This window comes from Choloepus didactylus, chromosome 22 (genome assembly GCF_015220235.1).
Source record: "Choloepus didactylus isolate mChoDid1 chromosome 22, mChoDid1.pri, whole genome shotgun sequence".
Taxonomy (NCBI): Eukaryota; Metazoa; Chordata; class Mammalia; order Pilosa; family Megalonychidae; genus Choloepus; species Choloepus didactylus.
The window spans coordinates 31,730,775-31,752,880 of NC_051328.1; the positions used below are offsets into that span (position 1 = coordinate 31,730,775).

The 22,106-nt window shown below is 36.2% G+C and overlaps 1 protein-coding gene across 5 annotated transcripts in view; it reads left to right on the plus strand.

Moving 5' to 3' along the window:
- Window positions 1-22,106, plus strand: part of CNTNAP4 (contactin associated protein family member 4) — a 293,265-nt gene that overhangs the window by 50,858 nt on the left and 220,301 nt on the right. For all 5 annotated transcript variants that reach the window (XM_037815806.1, XM_037815809.1, XM_037815808.1 and 2 more), the window contains exon 2: window positions 2,694-2,804. In XM_037815806.1, coding sequence (XP_037671734.1) covers window positions 2,694-2,804 — 111 coding nt within the window. The remainder of the gene's footprint in view (window positions 1-2,693; window positions 2,805-22,106) is intronic.

The following is a 22,106-nucleotide window of genomic DNA, read 5'->3' on the forward strand; positions in this document are numbered from 1 at the left end:
ACTATTAATATCTCAATGAGGAGTGGGAAAGGTTAGATTGGCTGCTATGTATGAAACAATTATAAGTTCTTGGGACAGAGTGCTCACTGTATGAGTATTAGTTATTAGTTTTATATAAGAACAACTTTAAAACATTTTATTGCTAAATGAACATACAACAAATTGTGGGGAAATGTGTATGTTCATGTTACAGAATAATAATGCTATGTAACCACCACTCAGGCGAACGACTAGAACTATTAAACACGGAAGATGCCCTCTAGAGTGATTGTACCCAAAGTGTTGATTTGAATCTGCTTGCATAATTGATTACAAAGGGCAATTAAACATTCTTTTTTTTGGGTCACACTTTAACTTGATAATGATTCAAAAATTGCTGTGTTTCTAGTCTACACACACTCACGTATGCACCCACCTCCTGCACACACGGGTAGATAATATACTCATTTGTACATGCAAACACATACCCCATAGTTTCCAGAGCATTTTAAAGGCTGTAGAAGTTTGACTGTTACTTGTAATTGGGCATAATCAGAATTTCCTTCAACAGTCCATGGATTTTATGTCTTTTATGCCTATACTCCTTAACACTACAATTAAAACTAGAGTGGCTGGTGTCAGTACTTAAGGTGATCAATAGACAGGCAGGAACTGTGGGCCAGCTGTCAAGTCATCTAAAGACTTAGTTAAAGAATTTAAGGTGTGAAAGAAGAAAGGGCAGACTTTAAATGAAAATGAGACAATCTTAAAAAATAAATTGCTGCCTTAAGCAAATTTTTTGAAAGATATTCAAGGACAAACAAGGTTTAGGCAAAATGTGTTTCATAAGATTTTAGATGAATCTAGATAATTCCTAGATTAATTTAATTTAGATAGTTTATTATTAAGGGATTTGGGGCAACAGCCCTGTGTGATTTTTACTAACCAATATAGGTTAAATACTCAATACGTGAGAAATATTTTCCTAATTACAGAAAAATTGGGAACAATTTAATAAAACAGAAGAGAAACATTTGAAGAGTCAATAGAATTAAGGATTAGCTGAATAAATTAAGCATGTATGCATATCATGGTAAAATTGAGGTTACTCTTATATTTTCCCTCTCTTCTTGTTATATTCTTATTTTGAAAAATAATATGTCAAACACAAAAGAATATATATTTATATCCTTATATTTACTGATATATACCTAAATGTGTATATAAACATTGTGTATATACATCTCATATGTACATAATAATAAGGTGAAATTCTGTGAATATGTCACCTATGCCAAGAAGTAGAACATTTCCAATTCCATCCCATCTACCTTGAACTTTTCTCTTACTCTAATTCTGCCTTCCCTGAGAGTAGTCATTATACTAAGTTTTCTGCTTTTCATTTATTTGTTTTTTAAAGTAGTTTTTAAAAAAATCACAAATGTCCCTAAATAACATATTATTTAGGTTTGTTTTTAAGATTCTCTAAACTGTCAACATGTGTTATATGATCTTCCATAACTTGGATTTTTCACCAAACATTTTGTTTCTAAGATCCAACCATTTTGTTTTATGTTGCTGCACTTCCTTTTTTCTGCTGTGTGATATTCCATTATGAAAACATATGATGATTTGTTTACCCATTCTTTGGTAACTGAATGTGTGGGTTATTAATGATTTTTTTTTTTTTTTTTTTTTGCTATTATAAGTAATGTTGCTTGAAATTTTATGTCTCCTGATGTACAAATGCAAGAGTTCCCTAGGGCAGTGCTTCCCAACTTTTTCCTTCTTGTGGACACACGAGATACCGATATTTGTGTAGCACCTTTGAGTGAGAAGACAAAGCAGCTTAAGACCACTGGTGCATCATGGGGAAACTCTGCCCAGGGATTGGTGGAACAAAGGGTATGGAAAAATTCCATTTGTAAGCTAATGGAAAATTGTTTTCTAAAAGCAGTTTCTGGAGTTTACACTCCCACTGGTAGTGTGTTAGAACCTCTCTTGCTCCACTTTCTCTGCAGGGATTGGTGTTTCATACATCTTAAATCTTGCTAATCGATTGCACATAAAATGATATCCAAATGTAGGCCTCATTTGAGTTTCTTTTTACTGATGAGTTTGAGTATCAGCTTATATAGGTCCTGTTCTGTGTGAAATCTCTGGTCATGCCTTGTGCCTTTTTTTCTGGTGTATTTTCTAACTGAGTTAAAGGGAGTTTTTGTTTTTGCTTATTTTTGTTTTGTTTTCCTTAATTTGGAATACTAATTGTACACTGATTTTTATGTATTGCAATTACTTTCTACATTTTATGAGTTTTCTCTTAACTTTCCTATGCAATCTTTTGGCAAACCTAAGTTCTTAATTTGAATATAGTTAAATTTATAAATCTTTCCTTTTATGATTAGGTATTTTTGTGTCTTGTTTAAGATAACGTTTCTGCTTCAAGACCTTATATTATTTTATAATTTTTATGCAGTTTTTCTTTTCCATTTCCATATTCTTTTGTCTTTGAGTCTTTTCCTTTTGTTACTGAACTGACTAGAACCTCTAGTAAAACACAGTATATAAGCAGTGGACACATTGTTAGAGAGCCAGGATCCAAGTTTTTCATCGTTATTTCGTGTTGTTTGTTTGTTGTTTGCTTTTGTCTGTAGGTTCCAAGAATAGCTGTCAACAGCACATTAACCTTAGTGTGGCACTTTTTCCCCTGGCAGATGATTGTGATGAGCCTCTGGTATCCGCCTTGCCTCAAACATCTTTCAGCAGTTCATCTGAGCTCTCCAGCAGCCACGGTCCTGGATTTGCAAGGCTAAATCGAAGAGATGGTAAGTCTGCTTTTTCCCTCTGATTGGTCCTTGGTCAACCTCATTAATCTTCCACATGCTTTTAATACAAACACTGTAAGTGGTATTTTGCAAAAGGAAGTAAAATTCTAAATAAGCAAATGATAGATCTAGCACAATTTCTAGAATGGCAAGGGAAAGCATCTATTTGAAAATCCTAAATCATCATTTCAACATCCAAAGAATTGAGTTCTTTCCTTGTGGCAAGCATTTTATGGATATTATAAAATAAGTTTTTCTACAGCAAGTATATGATCATTAAGGTTACATTTGTCCCTAACGTTTAATTAGTCCTCTATTTCCAGTTAATCAAGGAAGCTTTGCAAGGAGAAGTAACCTTAAAATATGCTGGTTTTTAAAAAAGAATAATCCCTGAGTTTGTTTAATTCTCAATTGGTTGTCATGATTTTCTCCCCTATTGAGGAATGAGACTTTAATAAAGCTTTCATGCTCCTTTAGGAATATTCAATTCATATTGTTGACTCTCTCTTAGATAGCTGTGTTTGATTTCATGAATATGTTTAAAGGAGAGTGTAGAAAATTAAATGGCAGCTTGCTGTAGAAAAGAAAGAGTTTCAAAACACTGTACACTTGGAGACTAAGCATCTCCGTGGTCCTTTTTAAAAATAAATCAAATTCCTCTACACATGTATTGTAGGGAAAGAGGCTTGGCAATGCTAACATAGAAAACATTTTTTAACAACCATTAAAAATAGACACCAGCATTATGTATTATTAAAACTGTGCTTCGCCCATTCCTTATCACTGTCTTTCATACCATATCAGTCAATCCTTTCCTTCTTGTTTTGTTTTTGATTTTAACTTTTTGTTAGGGAAAATCTCAAACATATACAAGAGTAGAAAGAATAGCATCATGAACATCTACTTCCCTATCATCCGTGTCTACGGTGATCAAACTCATGGCTAATCTTGCTTCATCTATACTCCACTCACTTCCCTCCCCACAGTGTTTTGAAGCAGACCTTGTTTATCCTATGCTTAATCCATAATCTCCATGTACCTAAAACCATACATACAGAAAAACATACATACATAGTACATATCGAGTCAACCCTTTCTTTTAATTTTACTCCTTGATGTCATCCTTGATGCTGTTCAGTGTTTGAGCATGATAAACATGGGACCCAACAAATAGATCAGGTGTGTTTGCATGTATGTACCTGCATCTATTTTGCCATCTGCTAGACATACATAGCACACATAGTGCTAATTATGGTGTCGTTGTTTACTTAACTCTTTAACATGATTTTAAATTATTTTACAATTTCATCCATCATATCCTTTAAGTGATATAGCCATTTTTATGGGCTTCTGAGTATGAGATTATACATGGAGAATAAGATATGGGATCTTGTATCAGATGAGGAAGGCTTGGGGACTTGACTGTATTTGTGTGGATGATGTTTGTCTGTGACTTCTAATGGCCCTGTACTGAATGTAATTGGTCACACTGGACAACATCGATCTCCTTGTACACTTGAAGCCCTAAGTGATCACAGCCAAGAGTGCACTTCTAGCCCCTCGCGGGCCAGTCCCAGTCCTGTGCCCTGGTCTTCCCAGGAGGATTGCTGTTTCCATGACACCGATCTTAGAATGAGGTCTCCATCCTCTATTCCTCTTTAAGGTAAAGCAGAGTTTATCCTTTACCTCCACTCCATTTCAGTAATAAAAGCTTTCACAAGATGTGGCCAAGTGAAAGAGATGCAATATCTAATTTTCCTTTTTATCTTTGCTTTGTCTGTTGAAGTACAATAAATCACACAAAAAATTGTTATTAATTGGGTCAAATCATATTTTCCACTGATTTATATACCTATTAGGTGTCTCCATCATTTTCATCCTTAATCCATTTCTTTGGCTCTTGGTGAAACACAATATCAAACTTCATGAATCTCATTTGCATGTCAATGAATCTGAGAAAGAAAACACAACCATTTTAATTATCTCTTGCTGGTTGTCAACCTACTGATTACTTTTTTCTTTTATACTTAGTTTTTTCTTTTTACCCCCTCTATTAATTACATGAAGCATTCACAAAGGCATGTCAGATTTTGAGTGATTTATTAAAGGTTAGATATTATCTCCAATTCTGAAACATTCCTTGAAGTATTTATATCAGGCTGGGGAGCCCAGGGTGTTCAGCCAAGTCAGCAGATCATGTATTACTAAACCAGCAAATAAAGATACCAGTATCCTAAATACCCAAGGTAGAGTGACCTCTATCTTGTGGAATCTGGAAATCTTAGGGCTAAAGAATGGACAGGCAGCAGAAACCACTCACTGCTTCCCATCTCTGGATGTAAAGTGCCATTGGTGATGCAGTGAAAATAACGATGGTTGCAGCCATGGGGGAAGGATATCATGAAAAGGCAACTATTAAGCATTATGATTCTGGTTCCAACAGTATGCAGGAAGAAAAGTTTACTTTTTTGAGGCTTATTAACTTAATTTTGCCACTTGAGTGCCATTGAGTAAATGACTTCTCTTCTTTCATTAAATGATACTCCCGAGGGCTGTTTAAGTTAAAGCATTTTCAAAACAAAGGATTTACTTCCTTTTCACTGGAAGGTGCATCTTCATTTGAACGTGAAAGATTTCAAAGCTCAGGGAAGAACAATCTAAACTTAAGAATAAACAACACAAACACACAAAGACGGGATCACTGAGAATATTGGCGATTTAATGGAATTAAATCTTTCTCTCCTTTATACAGTATTTCTGTTGTCAGAGTTTTGGTGCCATTGGAATTGTAATGGGTAACTTAAAATTAAGTATAGGTTGATTTTTACCATTAGCAATTTAAGAGTTCAATCAGATTGTACATTTGATAGCCCGTGTGTTTTTGCGATGGAATAAAAAGAAGCCACATCTATAAGATGGTTATTGGGGTTGCAATATAATCCAAACGAAAGTTTTTCTTTGTCAGGTACTGGGGAAACCTTGGGAATCTGTAATTGCAGCTTGATATACTTTTGGGTACAGGTAAAAGAATGAAGCAATAAGTAAAATTGTCCACAACAAAAAAAAAATGTTTATATGTGTGGGAGTATAAACATATATGTGCATGTATTTAATTATATAGCAGATTGGTGCTGTAGCTGATAAATACTTTGAGTTTTCGCTCATCTATTCTGTAAAATCAAAATACATCCTATGGTGCTAATGAGTAGAATATTTTGGCCATCTAATACTTTCCTGTTGTCTATTTTGTTTAATTGCAACTGAGCATTCTAATGCAGATGCTTGCAAAGCAATGTTTTCCCCATTCCTATAAAATTTGATGCCAAAATGAAGCATCTCTCTGCAGAGAAATTAGCTTAGTTGAGAAATTGACAGATGATGCCCATTCTCGGATCTACCTCTAATGAGAATAATTATAACATTCCATACAGAGTCGTTTGGCATTTCCTACTGGCCTAAATGAATGCGCTTGTTCACATATGCCTATAATGCTTAAAATAAAATGTCCACGGTAAATTTCCGAGGTACGCATGATGCACCCCAGTGCTTCATAGGGCAGATTCCCAGAGATACAAAGGAACAGGGTGTTTTCTTTGAGGTGAATATTTCCTGCTGTTAAATATAGTCCATAAAATCTTTATTATATATATGTTTTTAAGTGATAGTATTGATATATTTAAATACCAATACTTTTTTTTTATTAAATTCAGTTTTATTGAAATACATTCACACACCATACAATCATCCATGATATACAATCCACCGTCCACAGTATGATAACATAGTTATGCGTTCATCACCACCATCTATCTCTGAACATTTTCCTTACGTCAGAAAGAACCAGAACAAAAATAAAAAATAAAAGTGAAAAAAGAACCCCCAAATCATCCCCCATCCCACCCCATTTGTCCTTTAGTTTTTATCCCCATTTTTCTACTCATCCATACACTAGATAAAGGGGGTGTGATCCACAAGGTCTTCACAATCACCCTATCACCCCTTGTAATCTACATTATTATATAATTGTCTTCAGGAGTCCAGACTGCTGGGTTGGAGTTTGGTAGTTTCAGGTATTTACTTCTAGCTATTCCAATACACTAAAGCCTAAGATGTGTTATCTATATAGTGCATAAGAATGTCCACCAGAGTGACCTCTTGACTCCATTTGAAATCTCTCAGCCACTGAAACTATTTCGTCTCATTTTGCATCCCCCTTTTGTAAATACCAATACTTTTTAAGGAAAAAAGTAAGAGAGACCTTTTGTACAGGACTGAAATAATGCAAGCTCAGGGAAAGGGGACCCTGGGTGGCACAGAGGACATGGGTCTAAACTATGCCTGAGAGGTCAACGGAGTGGGGATGAAGCGGGCTACCTTCTCTGAATGAGGAGAGTACAGAGCCTCTTGCACTGGGACAGGAAGATGGCAGACTTTGTATTTGCTCCTATAGCAACTTCTCTGCATCATACCCAGGATTTGATATACCTGGGTGAGCCCTTAACTCCTGTGTAATCACTTGAATTGCAAGGGTCCCTCACCTCCATGCTGATCCAGGCCTATTGGATCTGCCCGATTTTCCTGCCTTGCACCCTAATTCATCTCCAGGATTGAACTCTGCCCTAAACGCACTGAGGCACAGCACTCAGCATTCGGATGGCAGTACTCCAACTCAACTAGATTCCTGAATAGCCAGATCCCCAGAGGTCACGCCCAAACTCTCAGAACATAAACTTCCCCAAGGCACTTGAACCTCAGCTCCTCCCCACTGCTTCTCTTTTGGATTCTTTCCAGTTGATCATAAAATTTTTGGTAAAGAGCAGCCATTGTAGTATCAAACATATCTGGGTCCCATTCATTATTCCTGGGTTTAAATCACTAGTACTACTTACTTGCTTAAAGATGGGCAAGATATTTAACCTCCATGCTTCATTTTCTTAATTTGAAAAACAGAGGTAAGAATGAGATGGTATCAGTGAGATGATATTGGACCTAGTAAAAATGATCATGGCATTGTAGTATGGCCATATGAATTATAGAAGCATGGTGCCAAGTGAATGTTGACCAGTTTTAAAGTTTATCTGCCCAAGTGAGCCCATTTTAGCAAATCTTACAGGACCAAATACATATGTTAATTCATGCAAAGGTGAACTCAGGAAATTCAGGCTCCCACATTACCATGATAGGAAAAATCAGTTTATTCCTGATTAATTATAAAGCACAGTAGAATTTAAGAATTGTAAGTATACTTTTAGGATCATTATCAGATTGAAATAAAGATAAAACATTTTCAGATCTCCATAGACTAAGTCTGTAAACTAGAGTAATCGGATGGTTTCAAAGTATTTTTACTGTTTTTTTTTTAGCAGTTGTAATTGCTAGAAAATGAAGTAAAAAAAGACAATCAAATGTTAAGATGTTAACATTTAACAACTTAAATGTTGACATCTTAACATTTTGATAAATATTTGGAAGATGAAGTTACAGATCAATTTTATGGTCAGTGGTGTGTCCCTTGTGCTTATGGATTGTATTCTGTGAACTGGCCTTGAGAAGGTGAAATAAAAATGAATGAAGATTTACGTCTTTTATCTCTCAATATGTCTGTATCCTCTATTCATTAAGCAGAGGAGAGTTTGCTGTCACCGCTGGGATTAAAATAGTCACTTCTACACTTTTATTCACTTGATTTACTGTGAGATGGTTTGCCACCTGACATTTCTGTTCCCACTTTCCTTTCCCTATTGCTCTTCCTTCTTGCCCCCTTCCTTAAGGGCTCGCGCCCCCATCCTCTGATCTCCCTCACCCAAGCAGGCTCTTTTTGTTCTCTCCAGCATATCCTCTACTGTTGTCTGTCCTGTAGCCTACATTCTCCAGGTCCAAATTAAATTGAAAAAGTAAACCTAGTGAATGTACCAAGCAGCCAAACACAAGTAATGTATAGTTACGAAAATACTGATGGGGAGATCAGGAAGACTAGATTATATTAAGAAGTTGTGGGTGACCTTGACATCACCTCTCTTTTTTTTTTCTCTTTCCTTAAGAGAATGAGGTTGGATTTGATGATTTCTAAAGTTAGCTTCCAATTCCTCAATCCTATGATAATGAGCTCTTTGTATTTGTAATATTCTGCAGGCAGAATCTCTACCTTTTCTTTCTACCTCATTCTAATAATGGGAATTTTCAAAGTATCACTGAGTAAAAATAGGGCTCTTTCAGTAAGAAGATAGGGCTACCCTAGGAAGATTGTCCTTGTCTCCTCCAACTAGAAGATGCAGGAGGCTCCTGGAGGCTCCTGGATCTGGAATTGCTTTCTCCTTTTTCAAAAGATAAGAATTCACATTATAAATCTGATCCCACTGAAATTGTTGCAATGGCTCAAATTTGGTCAAATAAAATACTTTATAGAATTTTAAATTCATCAGTAATACTTAACTTATATTTGTTTTGTTGTATATCTAATATTGATAACAATGCTGAGTAGGAAAATTTCACAGGTAGATGCAATTAAAATAAATAGCAAATTAAATAATTAGGTGGTGTCCTCAGTCAGTTTATCCCCAAAGTAAACTCTGAGCCAGTGATTAGTGTGCAAGTGATTTATTAGGGGATAGCTCCCAGGAGAACCCAGCAGAGTCCAGGGAGCAGGATAAGGAAGGGGGAGAAGCAATTCAAGGGGGAAATTTCATATGATGCCTTAGACTTGGCCTGATTCCCCAGGAAATTCTGGAGCATAAGTTTTACCTCAGACTTTGTCCGAGGCGAACTCTTACCTCAAGGTAAAGAAGATGTGTCTACCATCTCATCAGGTAGACTGTTATATAATTAAGATAGAAAAGTTAGCTGCATTTATATAAACGAGTAAAACTAGAAAACAAACTGAAAGGTGTTAATTGCTTAAAGGCAGCCAAGACTTCAGAGCAAAGCTCTGAGAGAGAAGGGGACGCCTTGAGGTGAGCCTGACATTTTCTGTACCAATAACAGAGTTTCAATATAGAGAAAGAAAACTGGACATACATAAAAGGAAAAAGAGACAATACAAGTAGAAATCCAAAACACAGTGATGAATTTTTAATGCATCTCTCTCTGTAATTTATAGAATAAGCAGGGTAAAAAATCAGTAGAAATACGGAAGATTTGAACAGCAAAATCAACAAATTTGATTAAATATATAAATATGTAATTTATATAATGTATGGCATTTAATAAACACTGCTTCGGACAACTGTAGGGTATGCATTCTTATCAAGTTACCCAGAATATTTACCTAAACTTATGCTGGGCCATAAAAAAAAATGTTTCAACAAATTTCAAAGGATCAAAATACGAAGTCTTCTGGCTACAGTGAAATTAAGTTAGAAGTTAATAAATTAAAAATACTTAAAATGAAAAGATGTGAACATGACTCAATACATTTCTCAGAGAAATACCAGTAGAAATTAGAAACTATTTAACTCAGTGATAAATAAAAAAATACTATATCTCAGTACTGTGTGATACACTTGGTCCAAAATTGATAGCCTTAATTGCATATATGGAAAAAGAAGGAAAGCTGAACATGAATGAACCAAGTATCCATCTCAAGAAATAACACAAAGAACAATTGTTTTAAACAAAAATGAGTAAAAGGAAGGAAAAAAGAAAAGTATAGGAATTACTGAAATAGAAAACAAACATGCAATAGAGGCAACCAATAAGACAGCATTCTTAAACCTGTCACAACGCTTGTCAAGAAAAAAAGGCACAAAATATCAAATTAAGGAATGAAAAAAGGGAGAATCCTCTATAGAACCACTAGACACTAACAAGTTGGTAATGGAGAAGAAAAACATAATACATACACACAACAAAGACTTTATAATCATCAGTCAAAAGAAATCCTACAGATCACTTAAAAAAATAGGCAAACTATTTGAAACCATCACATCACAAAGAGGGGTGTTAAAATGGCCAAAACATATTTTTAAATTACCAATTTTATTAGTGATCAGGAGATGCAAAATAAAACTACATTGCAAAAAAAGTCAATGTCCACCAGAATGGGTAAAATAAAATAGGCAGACAAATGCCGAGTGTTGATGAAGATCTGGTAGCGTTTGGAATTCTCATAAGGTGCTGGTACAGCACAAACCAATACTGTGTATTGACTTTGAAAAGGTGTTGGTGTCTGTCAATGTTGACCACACGAATGCACTCTCACCTGGCAGTTTCACTCCTAGGTATATGCCCAACAGAAATGCTTGTGTATTTTCACTGAGAGACAGATCCTTTAGTGCTTTCAGCAAAAATTGATAATAGCCCAAACTAGAAATAACCCAAATGCCGATCAACAGTAGGATAAAAAAATAAATTGTAGTATGGAAACATAACTGGACATCACACAGCAATAAGAATGAACAAACTATTGGTGCATTCAAACATCTGTGTATCTCACCAACATAATTTTAGTAAAAGAAAATGGACATCAAAGAATGACATATTTTTCTGTTCATATAGGATATATATATTATTTTTTTATATCCTATATGAACAGAATAATGCTTACCTTTTGACTGAGAAGAGACACAGCAGGGCTTGTGGGGGTGCTGGAAATATATTCCTGGATTTCATGGTTGTTTTCACTTTGTAAATATCGATCGAGCTTTGTAGTTATGAATTATACACATTTTGTATTTATGTCACACTTAAATAAAAAAGTTAAAAAATGAAATCAAGACTTGCTAATGGATGTGTAGTTTAATCACCATAATTAAAAGATAATAAGAGGATAATTATAAAACCACAAAAACTCCCTGCCAATAACTTTGAAAACTTGAATGAATTATAAAATAATATTTGAAAAACACAACTTACAAAATTCCATGCAAGAAATAAAAAGGAAAATTTAAATATTCCTGTTTGTTAAAGATATGAAGTCCCATAATTAAAATTACAACAGAGAAAACTCCAGTCTAAAATGGCTTCAACTGTGAATTCTTCCAAACACTTTTAAGAAATAACAGCGTTCTTATACGTTTTCTTCCAGAGAACCGAAAAAAATCAAAATACTCTCCAACTCATTCTTTGAGGCCAGCATAACCTTGACACCTAACCTAACCCTGTCAAGGACAAACAAGAAAGGAAAATTAAAGACCACTGTCTCTCATGAATATAAATGCAAAATCCTCTAAACAAAATATTAGCATCCATTTGTGAGGGGACTCAGACTCTTCTCAAAATGAGAATGCATCCTCTTGACAGAAATATGCCTGTGCTCTCAACTGTTGGGTCACATAACCAAAGAAATGTGCAAGCAGGTCCTAGAGCTCCTATCTGATAACATGGCTTATTTATCCTGATCATCTTCCCCAGCAGGAGAGGCAAGGATGGAGCTGAAGGATGGGGCAGCTAGTAGCAGAAAACCATTTATTTTAATTTTATTAGCTCATATTGGACACTATTAGAATTAAAGATGTGCTGTTATGTATTGGACACCTTTTGTGTGCCATTTATGTCCTCTCAGCCCCCATCCTTTTCTCTAGCCAACGCTGCAAAGACCAGGTGCAGCTTCCACAGGTGTAGCAGAGTTGCACGTCAGCCGTGCCACCTACCTCTCCCTACCTGTAGTTTCCGCCCCGTGTCTTCCTGGATGTGGCTTGCCATGCCTGTGCCCTGGAATCCACTGGGCATCATAAATCCTGGTGGGTGGTGGTGGGAGTGTTACCTGCCTGTGAGGCTTAGCTTGACCAATAGAGAATGAGAGCCGATGGATAAAAGCTTCCCCCTTTTGTCTTCAGGGTGGAAAGTTCTGGGATGTTTTTCATAAAGCTGCTCAGGAGGTGAGGTTGGGCAGAATTGGACACAAGGAGCCTGTCATTGGGTCTGAGTCAAAAGCTCATCTTTGAATTGCTCTTCCTTCCTTCTTGTTTCACATCCATCCTTCCTGCATTCCATTCTCACCATCTGGGATCACATCTTGCATGTAAGCACTTCAACTTTTACTTCTTCACTAATGAAGTAAAAAATATTAATATATACATGACTCCAGTATATAAAAATTCCAGATAATTTGTGTAGATTCTCCTTCTTCAAGCAGGTGGAGAATAACTCCCCACCCCTTAGTTTGGGATGCACATAATGACTTCCTTCCATAGAGTACATTAGGGAAAGGGAGAGGATAAGAGGAATTTTACAAAGGACTTGACCAACAGTATCTCAGCCAGATGATCAAGGTTGGCATTGTCAGTGATAAGTCATATTAACAGTATGCACCCTTGAAAGATGTGATGAGGACACTTTACCTCTGGGGTCTCTTCCCAAAAAACCCTGAGAAAAACCTAAGACATTTGCAAAGTGAAGGATATCAAAAAACTACCAAGCCAGTTCCCCCAACATCAAGGTCATCAAAAACAAGGAAAGTCTGAGAAAGCGTTAGAGCCGAGAGGGTCCTAAGGAGACATGGCACCCCAACTAGGATCCTGGAACAGAAGGACACTCAGTAAAATCTATGGAAATCCAAATGAAGTATGAACTTTATTTAATACTAATGTGCCAGTAGTGATTCATTAGCTGAGACAAATGTGTCATACTAATATAAGGTGTTAACAGTAGAGAAAAGTGGATGTGGGGCATATGAGAACTCTTTATACTGTCTTCACAAACTTTTGCTAAATCTATAATTGTTTTAAAATTAAAAAGGTTATTAAAATACATATTAATAATCTGGCTTTACCTATATGAAATGCAAGTGGATTTGCAGCAAGATAAAGGGAATATTTATGTGTGTGCTTGCATGTGTGTATATGATAAAATACGGTAAAATGCTTTTAAATATTAACATTAATATGGACTGAAGGACAGTTTAAAGTAAGCATGATGGGAGTTTATAGCATTCATAATCATCCAGAATGTCAGAATGAGGCTTGCGAAGTGAACACTACAGCCAAAGAAAAGAGACTGAAGGACCTGCTTTGGGTTTCTGGTTCTCCCAGATAGTTAGAAACTAAGAATATGGTGCCATTGGATGAGTTGTTCGCTCTGGTGATAGTAATACCTTACATTTGCTTATAACTTTGTTATTTGTAGTTTTATAATTTAAAATCTGTTCTCATACATTATCACATTTGATCTTTAACTGCAGCCCTTTCAAAGGCTGCAGGGCAGATGTAATCCTATGGGAAAAGGCATGGAACAATTATATGATTTTATAAGAGCATCCTTCTGGTTCTTCAGAACTAGGTCTTCATATGAAAGATTTGTTCCCTTAGGGGGAATTCTCAGGGCCTCAAATGTCCAATAATTTAAATAGAAAAATAGCCTAAAACCACGTCTATTTGATTTGAATACAATTTGTTATTTTTCTGTTATCTCTCCCTTTGCTCCTTTTTTTTTTTTTGTGGCATATAATTAACATTATCAATATAAAATATAAAGGAGATATTATAGAAGTCATTACATAATTGACCATACAGAATACAAATGATATAATGGACTATGTAAAACACTTGACTGTACAGAAAATGAAAAATAAGGTCAGAGACTCTGTGCCAAAACTAGAATGTTTACGTGGGTTTTTTCAAAGCCTCACCGTTGGCCTTGTCTTTGTACAAGTTCTCTCTAAATGAACTGGTCCACCATGAGGGCCTCAGGAGAAAGCCTGTGCAGAGACTTCCTATATTTTTGCTGGAGGAGGAAGAAGTCTAGGATTTCCTTTCTTGTATTTTCAATTGCCTACTGGAAATTTCTAGTTGCCTGCTTAGAGGGCTTGTGTATGCAAAAATTTCATTATATCCTGAATACTTCACCTGGAAACCAGGTTCTTCTTATAATTATTTTTCTTCTCTGGTTCTTGGTGGCTATCCTAATCATCAAGGTTAAAAGTTCTTAAAATCATCATTTATTCTTCTGTTGCTCTTTCCTACTGAAAAAGAAGAAAAATTCTGCATATTCTTGGCTTTCAATCTTGCTCTCTTATATTTATTTTTTTGTTTCCATTGCTACTATCCTAATGCAGTTCCTTGATTTCTACCCAAGTTATTTTAATAGACCCATTACTGGTCTTCAAGCTTTGAGGCTTTTATCAATAAAAATAAATTTTAAAGAATGCTTATGACCTTACCATGCGCCTGCTTAAGACTTGCAACCTCTCCGTCCCCTGCCCTCAGCTAATGTTCTGCAGGTTTGAACAGATAATTTGGTAGTTTCAAGGGAACAGAAAAAAAAAATTCACAAACCTTTCACAGAATCAAACTGCAAGATAATTTATGAATTGGCTGCCATTTGCCAACAGGGTATGGGCTCTCCTGTTGTTTTTACTGAGTTTTGGTGATATTACTTACATTTATTAGATTTACTCCTCTGCTGTTAGCACTTCATGCCACTAAGTCCATGATTAGTACAAACACATAAAGTGTTCATTGATGCATGAAAGCATTATTAAAATAAAAAAGTAAGAAATAGAAATTTAGAACAATGCCACAGATATAAGGAATGACTACAATTTTAGTGCACATAGAGAATGAAAACATGTATGAGCTTGAATGCCTGAAACTTTGAATGTGGTGATTTCACAAAAGTATCCAAATGAAAAAATGCTGGATGAACCAATAAATGTTTGACTTTATTCGTTAAGTGATTGAGTCACTCTTAGCCGTCCAAATGATGTCTGTTATGAAACTGTATCAAATAGTAACATGACTCTGCCAAAGCTTTCAATTATTTTTCAAATATAACTTTGTTAATCCAACTGAATGTTTCTGGATAAAGCACAAAACAGTGTTTTCTAAAGTGAATATTGTAAATTTTTTTTCCATAATGGAAAAGAACAGAACCACGTATGCATAATTTAAAGTTGCACTACTCCGAATAAAAACCCATCTCATTATTAAAATTATGCTAGGGGAGAAAAGTGGAATAAGCTGTTTGCAAAACTCCTGCATTAAAAGATACTGACAAACTCCATATTTTATTAGTGACACTGGATGTAAAGGAATAAATATTATAAGTAAATGCTAGTAGATGCCTGCTTTATTCAGTGGAAAAAATCCCTTAAATTTTGAATTTTAATTCTGCTCCTGCCTTAGGTGCTATGCATATATGAGGTCAAAGTATTCAACATTCTTTCTACTTGGTTAGCCTTGATGATCCACACTGTGGGAGAAAGCACCTTTCCTTGTATTACAGATCATTTGGTGTGCCATGTTGTCGGCTGGAAAATGCCCTGGGTCCAGACTGAGGCAGAGCTCAAACAGACCCTGGAAGTTTCTAATCTTTATTCACAGGGGAGAGTTGGCAGGAATTAACATGCCTCCACTCTGACAAAACCAAGGCCCCTGGAGGGCTGGGGTGGGGGGTTTCTTTTCATTGTGTTGTGCAAAAAACACAGGCCATGGATTCTGCTTTTCTGCATCAAACTATGCTGAGCATATACATTCCTGTAATGAAAGATGAGAAGAAATACATTTCTTCATGACTTGAGTAATTCCTTTAAGGGTTCTTTCTTTGCAGGGGATGAAGTGAGTAGTTCAACCAGACATGGTCTCCTTACTGTGCCCTTCATCTCTGCTCCCAGCTCAGCTAGGCATGAGCCACCCCATGCTTAAGGGAAAGGGGATCACTGCAAGCTTGGAAACAAAGTTCTAGGTCTGAAATAGAAAAGATTTAAAGAGGAAATGAGCAGGCTGGAGGAGTCCCTTTCTCTCCTACCCATAGAAAGAGGAAGAAAGAAAGAGAGTTTGGAAAGAGAGGAGGGTTGGACATGAGCAACCATGGAGGACCTTTGCCTGGAGCCCTGTCTAAGCCAAGTCCATAGTTTGGGGTTCATTGAAACCCTTCATTCACATTCAGACACCCAATTTGAATAGTGCTATGAGTTGAATTGTGTCCCCCAAAAAGACACGTTCAAGTCCTAACTCCCAGTCTTGTGAATGTGACCTTATTTGAAAATAGGGTTTTTGAAGATGAGGCCAAAATGGATTAGGGTTGGCCCTAATGCAATATGACTGGTGTCTTTATAAGAGCGGGAGAATTGGCCTCAGACAGAGGGGAGAATGCCAGATGATGACTGAGGCAGAGAACACCATGAATTTCCAGGTGGCCACTGCCAGCAGCCAGGAGAGAGGCATGGAACAGATTCTCCCCTAAAGACACCAAAGAAGTGTCACCTTGCCAACAGTTGATTTCACATTTCTAGTCTCCAGTACCTTAAGGCATCACATTTCTGTTGTTTTAAGCCACCAAGTTTGTGAAACTTTCTTACTGCAGCCCTAGGAAACTAAGACGGGGTGCTTGGAGAGGAGAATGCCCACCCCAAGAGCCTAAACCATCCAGTTGCTTCAATGAAGAGACGGTGGTGTGGTGAAGACCCAGCCCTGGATGACATGTCAGGAGAGCCAAGGATCTACAAGAACGAACACAGAAGTTAGAGGAGTAGGACAGTGGTCGTGGGCATCAGATTGGCGCGATCAGGAACGTCCTGCCATGATCACCACAGAGCAGAGCAGAAGCTGCTTGACTCTCCGATCATTCACTGTCCATGCAGAAGACCAAGGCATGGGTTCCCTCTCCACAGCCCCCAGAAGGAACTCCTTAGTGGAGGAGAAGGGAGGCAGGGCCCTGCATATTTTGAACATGACAGGGATGGAAATACAATCCTGAATTGACTGAATAACCATGAACTGGACCTTGTTACTCTGAAATGATTAAGTTGATTAGGAGTAGGAGCTAAAGAGAGAAGTTTAGATTGAGTTAGGAAAAAATAATTGCATTTTTCACACCTGAGGCTATTAATGGGAGATTCATAACTGCAGTATGATTCTGACTACTTTGTTCAGGTTGCTTATCTCAGGGATGTGGTCAATAATTTGTTGGTTTGTGAGAAACAACTGTATGCATTTCTGCCCAACTCAGTGTCACATGGGTAGATTGAAATATACCAGGGCAGGGGTATTTACACCATGGAAATCGTTTGAGGCTATGAATCAGGATTTTTTTCCCCTGGAGAGCAAGTTATTAAACACTTAGAACCACACCATCGATTTGAATTTCTTGTAAGCCAAAAAACAATGATGTTGAGGGAAAAATAGTAGGATTCCTTTTAAAAATTAGATTGTGATGCAAAAGACCTGAACCAACAAGTACTGTTCCCAGTACTTGATAATTATTTTTCAAGAAAATAAATCTGTAAGTATGGTTTTTTGAATATTTATAGTGCATATCTATATTCTTTAATGTCGCTTAAATTATTTGGTTCCAGAACCCCATGCAACAAAATAAGTGGATTAAGAATATATATTCCAAGGTAAATATATATTCAAACCTCCAGCTTTTGATTTGGACACGCTGATTGTCTTAATGTTTGATTTTATGTCAAAGGGAAGAAATCTAATCTTTGTCTGTCCATCTTTGGTCCAAATATCCAGAATTCTCTGACAGTCATGAAACCTTGTATTGTTGTTTGTTTGTTTGTTTGTTTGTTTTTTCTTTTTCTTTTTCTCAGTGACCTATTGTGTTGGATTGAATTATGTACCCCAATTTAGACATGTTCTTATTCTTCATGAGTGTGAACCCATTTTAAATAGGATCGTTTGGAGATGTTAAATTAAAGTGTGGCCCTACTGCATGAGGTTGGATTTTAATACAGGATTCTGGAGGCCTTATAAAGAGGGAGAAACCAGAAGCAAGAGTAAGAGAAAGCCGAGGGGTGGAGCTGGAAGCCAGAAGTCAGTGGAACCCAGAAGAGAAAGGCGAGGATATTGACATGTGAGGCGAGGCGGGGCACAAGCAAAGGAACCCCAGGATTGCCAGCAAGCCAGCAGCAGAGTATCCCAAGTTTTGGGGAGAAAGCATCGCCTGCCTGATGCTACAGTTTTGAACTTCTCCTGGCCTCTGTGAGCCAGTAGAGTCCTGTTGTTTAAGCCAACCCATTGTGTGGTTCTTGTCATTGCAGCTCAGGAAAACTAAGAGTCCCATAAATGTAAGTTAAGATTTTTTACTTAGTAAATATTAAGAGTAAGAAGTTAAACCAACTGACTACGGAAGCTACCTATACAGATCAAACTAAACATCAAGCTTGGTATAACTTGGTGAAAGATTGCAAGGCTATCTACTTAATTAATCATTAATGTTATATTCAAGTAAGTTTATTTTGCATGTTTAAAACTGTAGATAATCTCTTTTTTTAGTTATTTATCTAAAACTGATGATCCACATGTATGCCAAAAATACGTTAATCATCAGCCATTAGGTAAATGTAAATTAAAACCATAGTGAATATCACTTCATAACCACAATAGTGGCCATTATTTGAAAAAAATAAACAAAAAGCAACGTGTTGGAGAAGATGCAGAGAAATTGGAACTCTAGTGCATTGTTGGTAGGAATTTAAAATAGTGCAGCAAGTATGGAAAGTAACATGGCAGTTTCTTAAAAAGTTAAATATAGAATTACCACTTGAACCAGCAATCCCGGTTCTGGGTATATAATGCAAAGAGAGTGAAAACAGGATCACAAACAGACGCTTGTACACCAATGTTTATAGCAGCATAATTCACAATAGCCCAAAGCTGGAAACAACACAAATGTCCATCAACAAATGAATGCCTAAACAAAATGTCTTTCCTACACACATTCATTCAGCCATAATAAAAAATGTAGTTATGAGACATGTTGCAATATGGAAGAACTTTGAAAACATGGTCAGAACAAGCAAGACACATGAGGACAAAATTGTATGATGTAAGATACCTAGAAATAGCAAATTCGTAAAGATAAAAATCGGATTAGAGGTTTGGGGTTGGGGGGGGGGAATGTTTGCCCATAAAAAATTTAAAACAAAAGGAAAAAGAAGAAAACTGGTAACTTCAATTTCCGTCAGTAGAGGAATGGTTGTATAAGTTATGGTACATTTATAAAATGGAATGCTTAGTAGCTGTTAGAAAGAATGAGATAGATGTATGTTTATAAGATACAGTGTTTGACATAAAAGCATGGTCTGGAATGGTTTGTGTAATATCTTCCCACTTCCTTAAAAACAAGCAAGATAAATATATTTCTCAATATGCAAGAACATTTCCAAAAGGATGCATAAGAATTTAATAGTAATTGCTTCTGGAGAGTAGAAATGGTAGGTCAGGAAAAAAGTGGGAGGATATTAACTTTCCACTTTATGTCCTCTATTCTGTTCACATGTTTTACATCTGTGTGTACTGACATCGGAAGATAAGATATACTCTTTGGTGAACAAGGCACAAGTTTCAGTGTAGAAATTACTGTTGTTTCATTTATGGAAACAAATTATATGTATATGTGTATATGTATATGAAAAAAAGAGAAAGAAGAGAAAGATACAAACTTTTTTTCGTTAAGCAACTGAGATTTTAGAGTTGTTTGTTACTATACCTTAACTTAACCCATCCTGACTAGTAGAAAGATTAGTTCTGGAAGTAGCTGCTGCTGTAATGAAAATCTAAAATGTGGGATTGAGTAAACAGTGGAGCAGCATATGGTGAGGAAAACACTATTGGAGGCTGTAAAGATGACTACCCATATTAGGCAGAGGCAAACATTTATTAAATTTGTCACCCGTCATAACTAGGGAGGTAGATCATGCAAAGACAACCAGAACACTTACGTAGTCCTTGGATGCTAACAGTTTGCAAGTTAAGGTTCCTTAGTTCTGAGTTAAAGACTTCTATGATCTGCTGCCATCCGCCTTTCTAGCTTTAATGATCACTGCCCTCTCCAAGCCCCCTCTACTCCCTTCAGATCAATTGCTGCCATTCTGACAAATCTATCATACATTTTTCCGCTGTCATGTCCTTGCTTCTGCTTGAAAGTCTCCAACCTGCCATTTTGACCTTTCAAAATTGCACTTGAGAATCCACATGAACTGTTTCTGCTTCCCTGATCATTCAGCTGGCAGTGTTCCATATCCTGAAGCTCTGCGGTGCGTGTTCTGTTTTCGGTTCCTCTTGACACGTCTATCACCTGCTAATGCACCATCCTATTCCTTCATAAACATAAACTCCTTGAAGACGGGAGGGTACTTGGTGTGGATAAGAACATGCCTGGACTCAGACCTTGTTCAGATCTTTGCCCAATTGTACCACAGCTCTATAACCTTTCATATGAGACTTATCCGCTCAGAATAAATGACCTGTACTGTTACTTTGGGTCAGATTTTTTTCCCCCTCAAGTGTCTAGAATACATGAAGCCCCTCAAAATTTGGAGATTTCATAAATTAAACCCTCTGTCCCCTAATGTCAACATTCATCCTAATCCTGAGACTTCACCCCCCACCCACTCCATGGCACTATTGACTAATTAAAACCTGGATTTTAAACTTTCGGTTTTTCACGAGAAATACTTTATCACATAACTGCACCTATTCTTCAGATGAAACACAGCACTTGCTGTGGAATACTCCTTTATTTTGGTGAAAAAGAAAAATTCATTTTTATTATGGCATAGTCTTAATTCAGGTTTATTTTATATTAAATATTAAAGATCGAAAAACACAGATGCTTATCTCTGCATAGTAAAAAATACAGAAAGGATGTTTTCTAAAGTGTTAATAATGACTTCAGGTTATAAATCAATATGTATATGCTTTTATTTATTATTTGCTATTATTTATCATATTCATTTATATAATGCTTATATTTATCCTCTTCTTTTGTGTCTTTTGGCATTTAAATTTTTTTCTACAATGTACTTATGTTCTTTTTCTAATCAGGAAAAACCTCTTAGTATCATGGAGCTAATGAAGATTTCAGAATTGATATTTTTACTTAAATAGCACAAAACCTTACAGCTGGTCAGTGTATGCTGAACAGTTCTGCAAATAATTGAAAGTAATAAAAATAAGCAAGCATCAAGATTTGGATGACATCATAAAATTACTAATTTTACCTATTTCTATTCATTGAATTTGAAAAGTACAAAATTTGACCAATTATCCCTTCTTTTAATTCCAAGTTATCAAGCTTCATTTAAAAAAAATAGTAGGCTGAAATATTTCTATGATAGCATACCAAATTTGATGAGGAAACATGCTTTTTCATTTCAGGTATTTGAATGCAGTTTTACTCATAAGGATGTGTTATGCATGTATAGATAAAAGCTCTTGGAAACTTGATTTCTTTTAGCAGTCAACAACATTTAGCCAATCAAATTGCTTAAATGGATTAACATTCCTATTGTTTGAATTTTGAGTATAGATTGTCTTGTGCTGATGTGAAGTATTGTTAATCCTGATGAAATTAACTTTATAATTTCCCCACTTGAAAATAATTTTACATGATGCCTTGGGGATGGCTCTGTTTTAC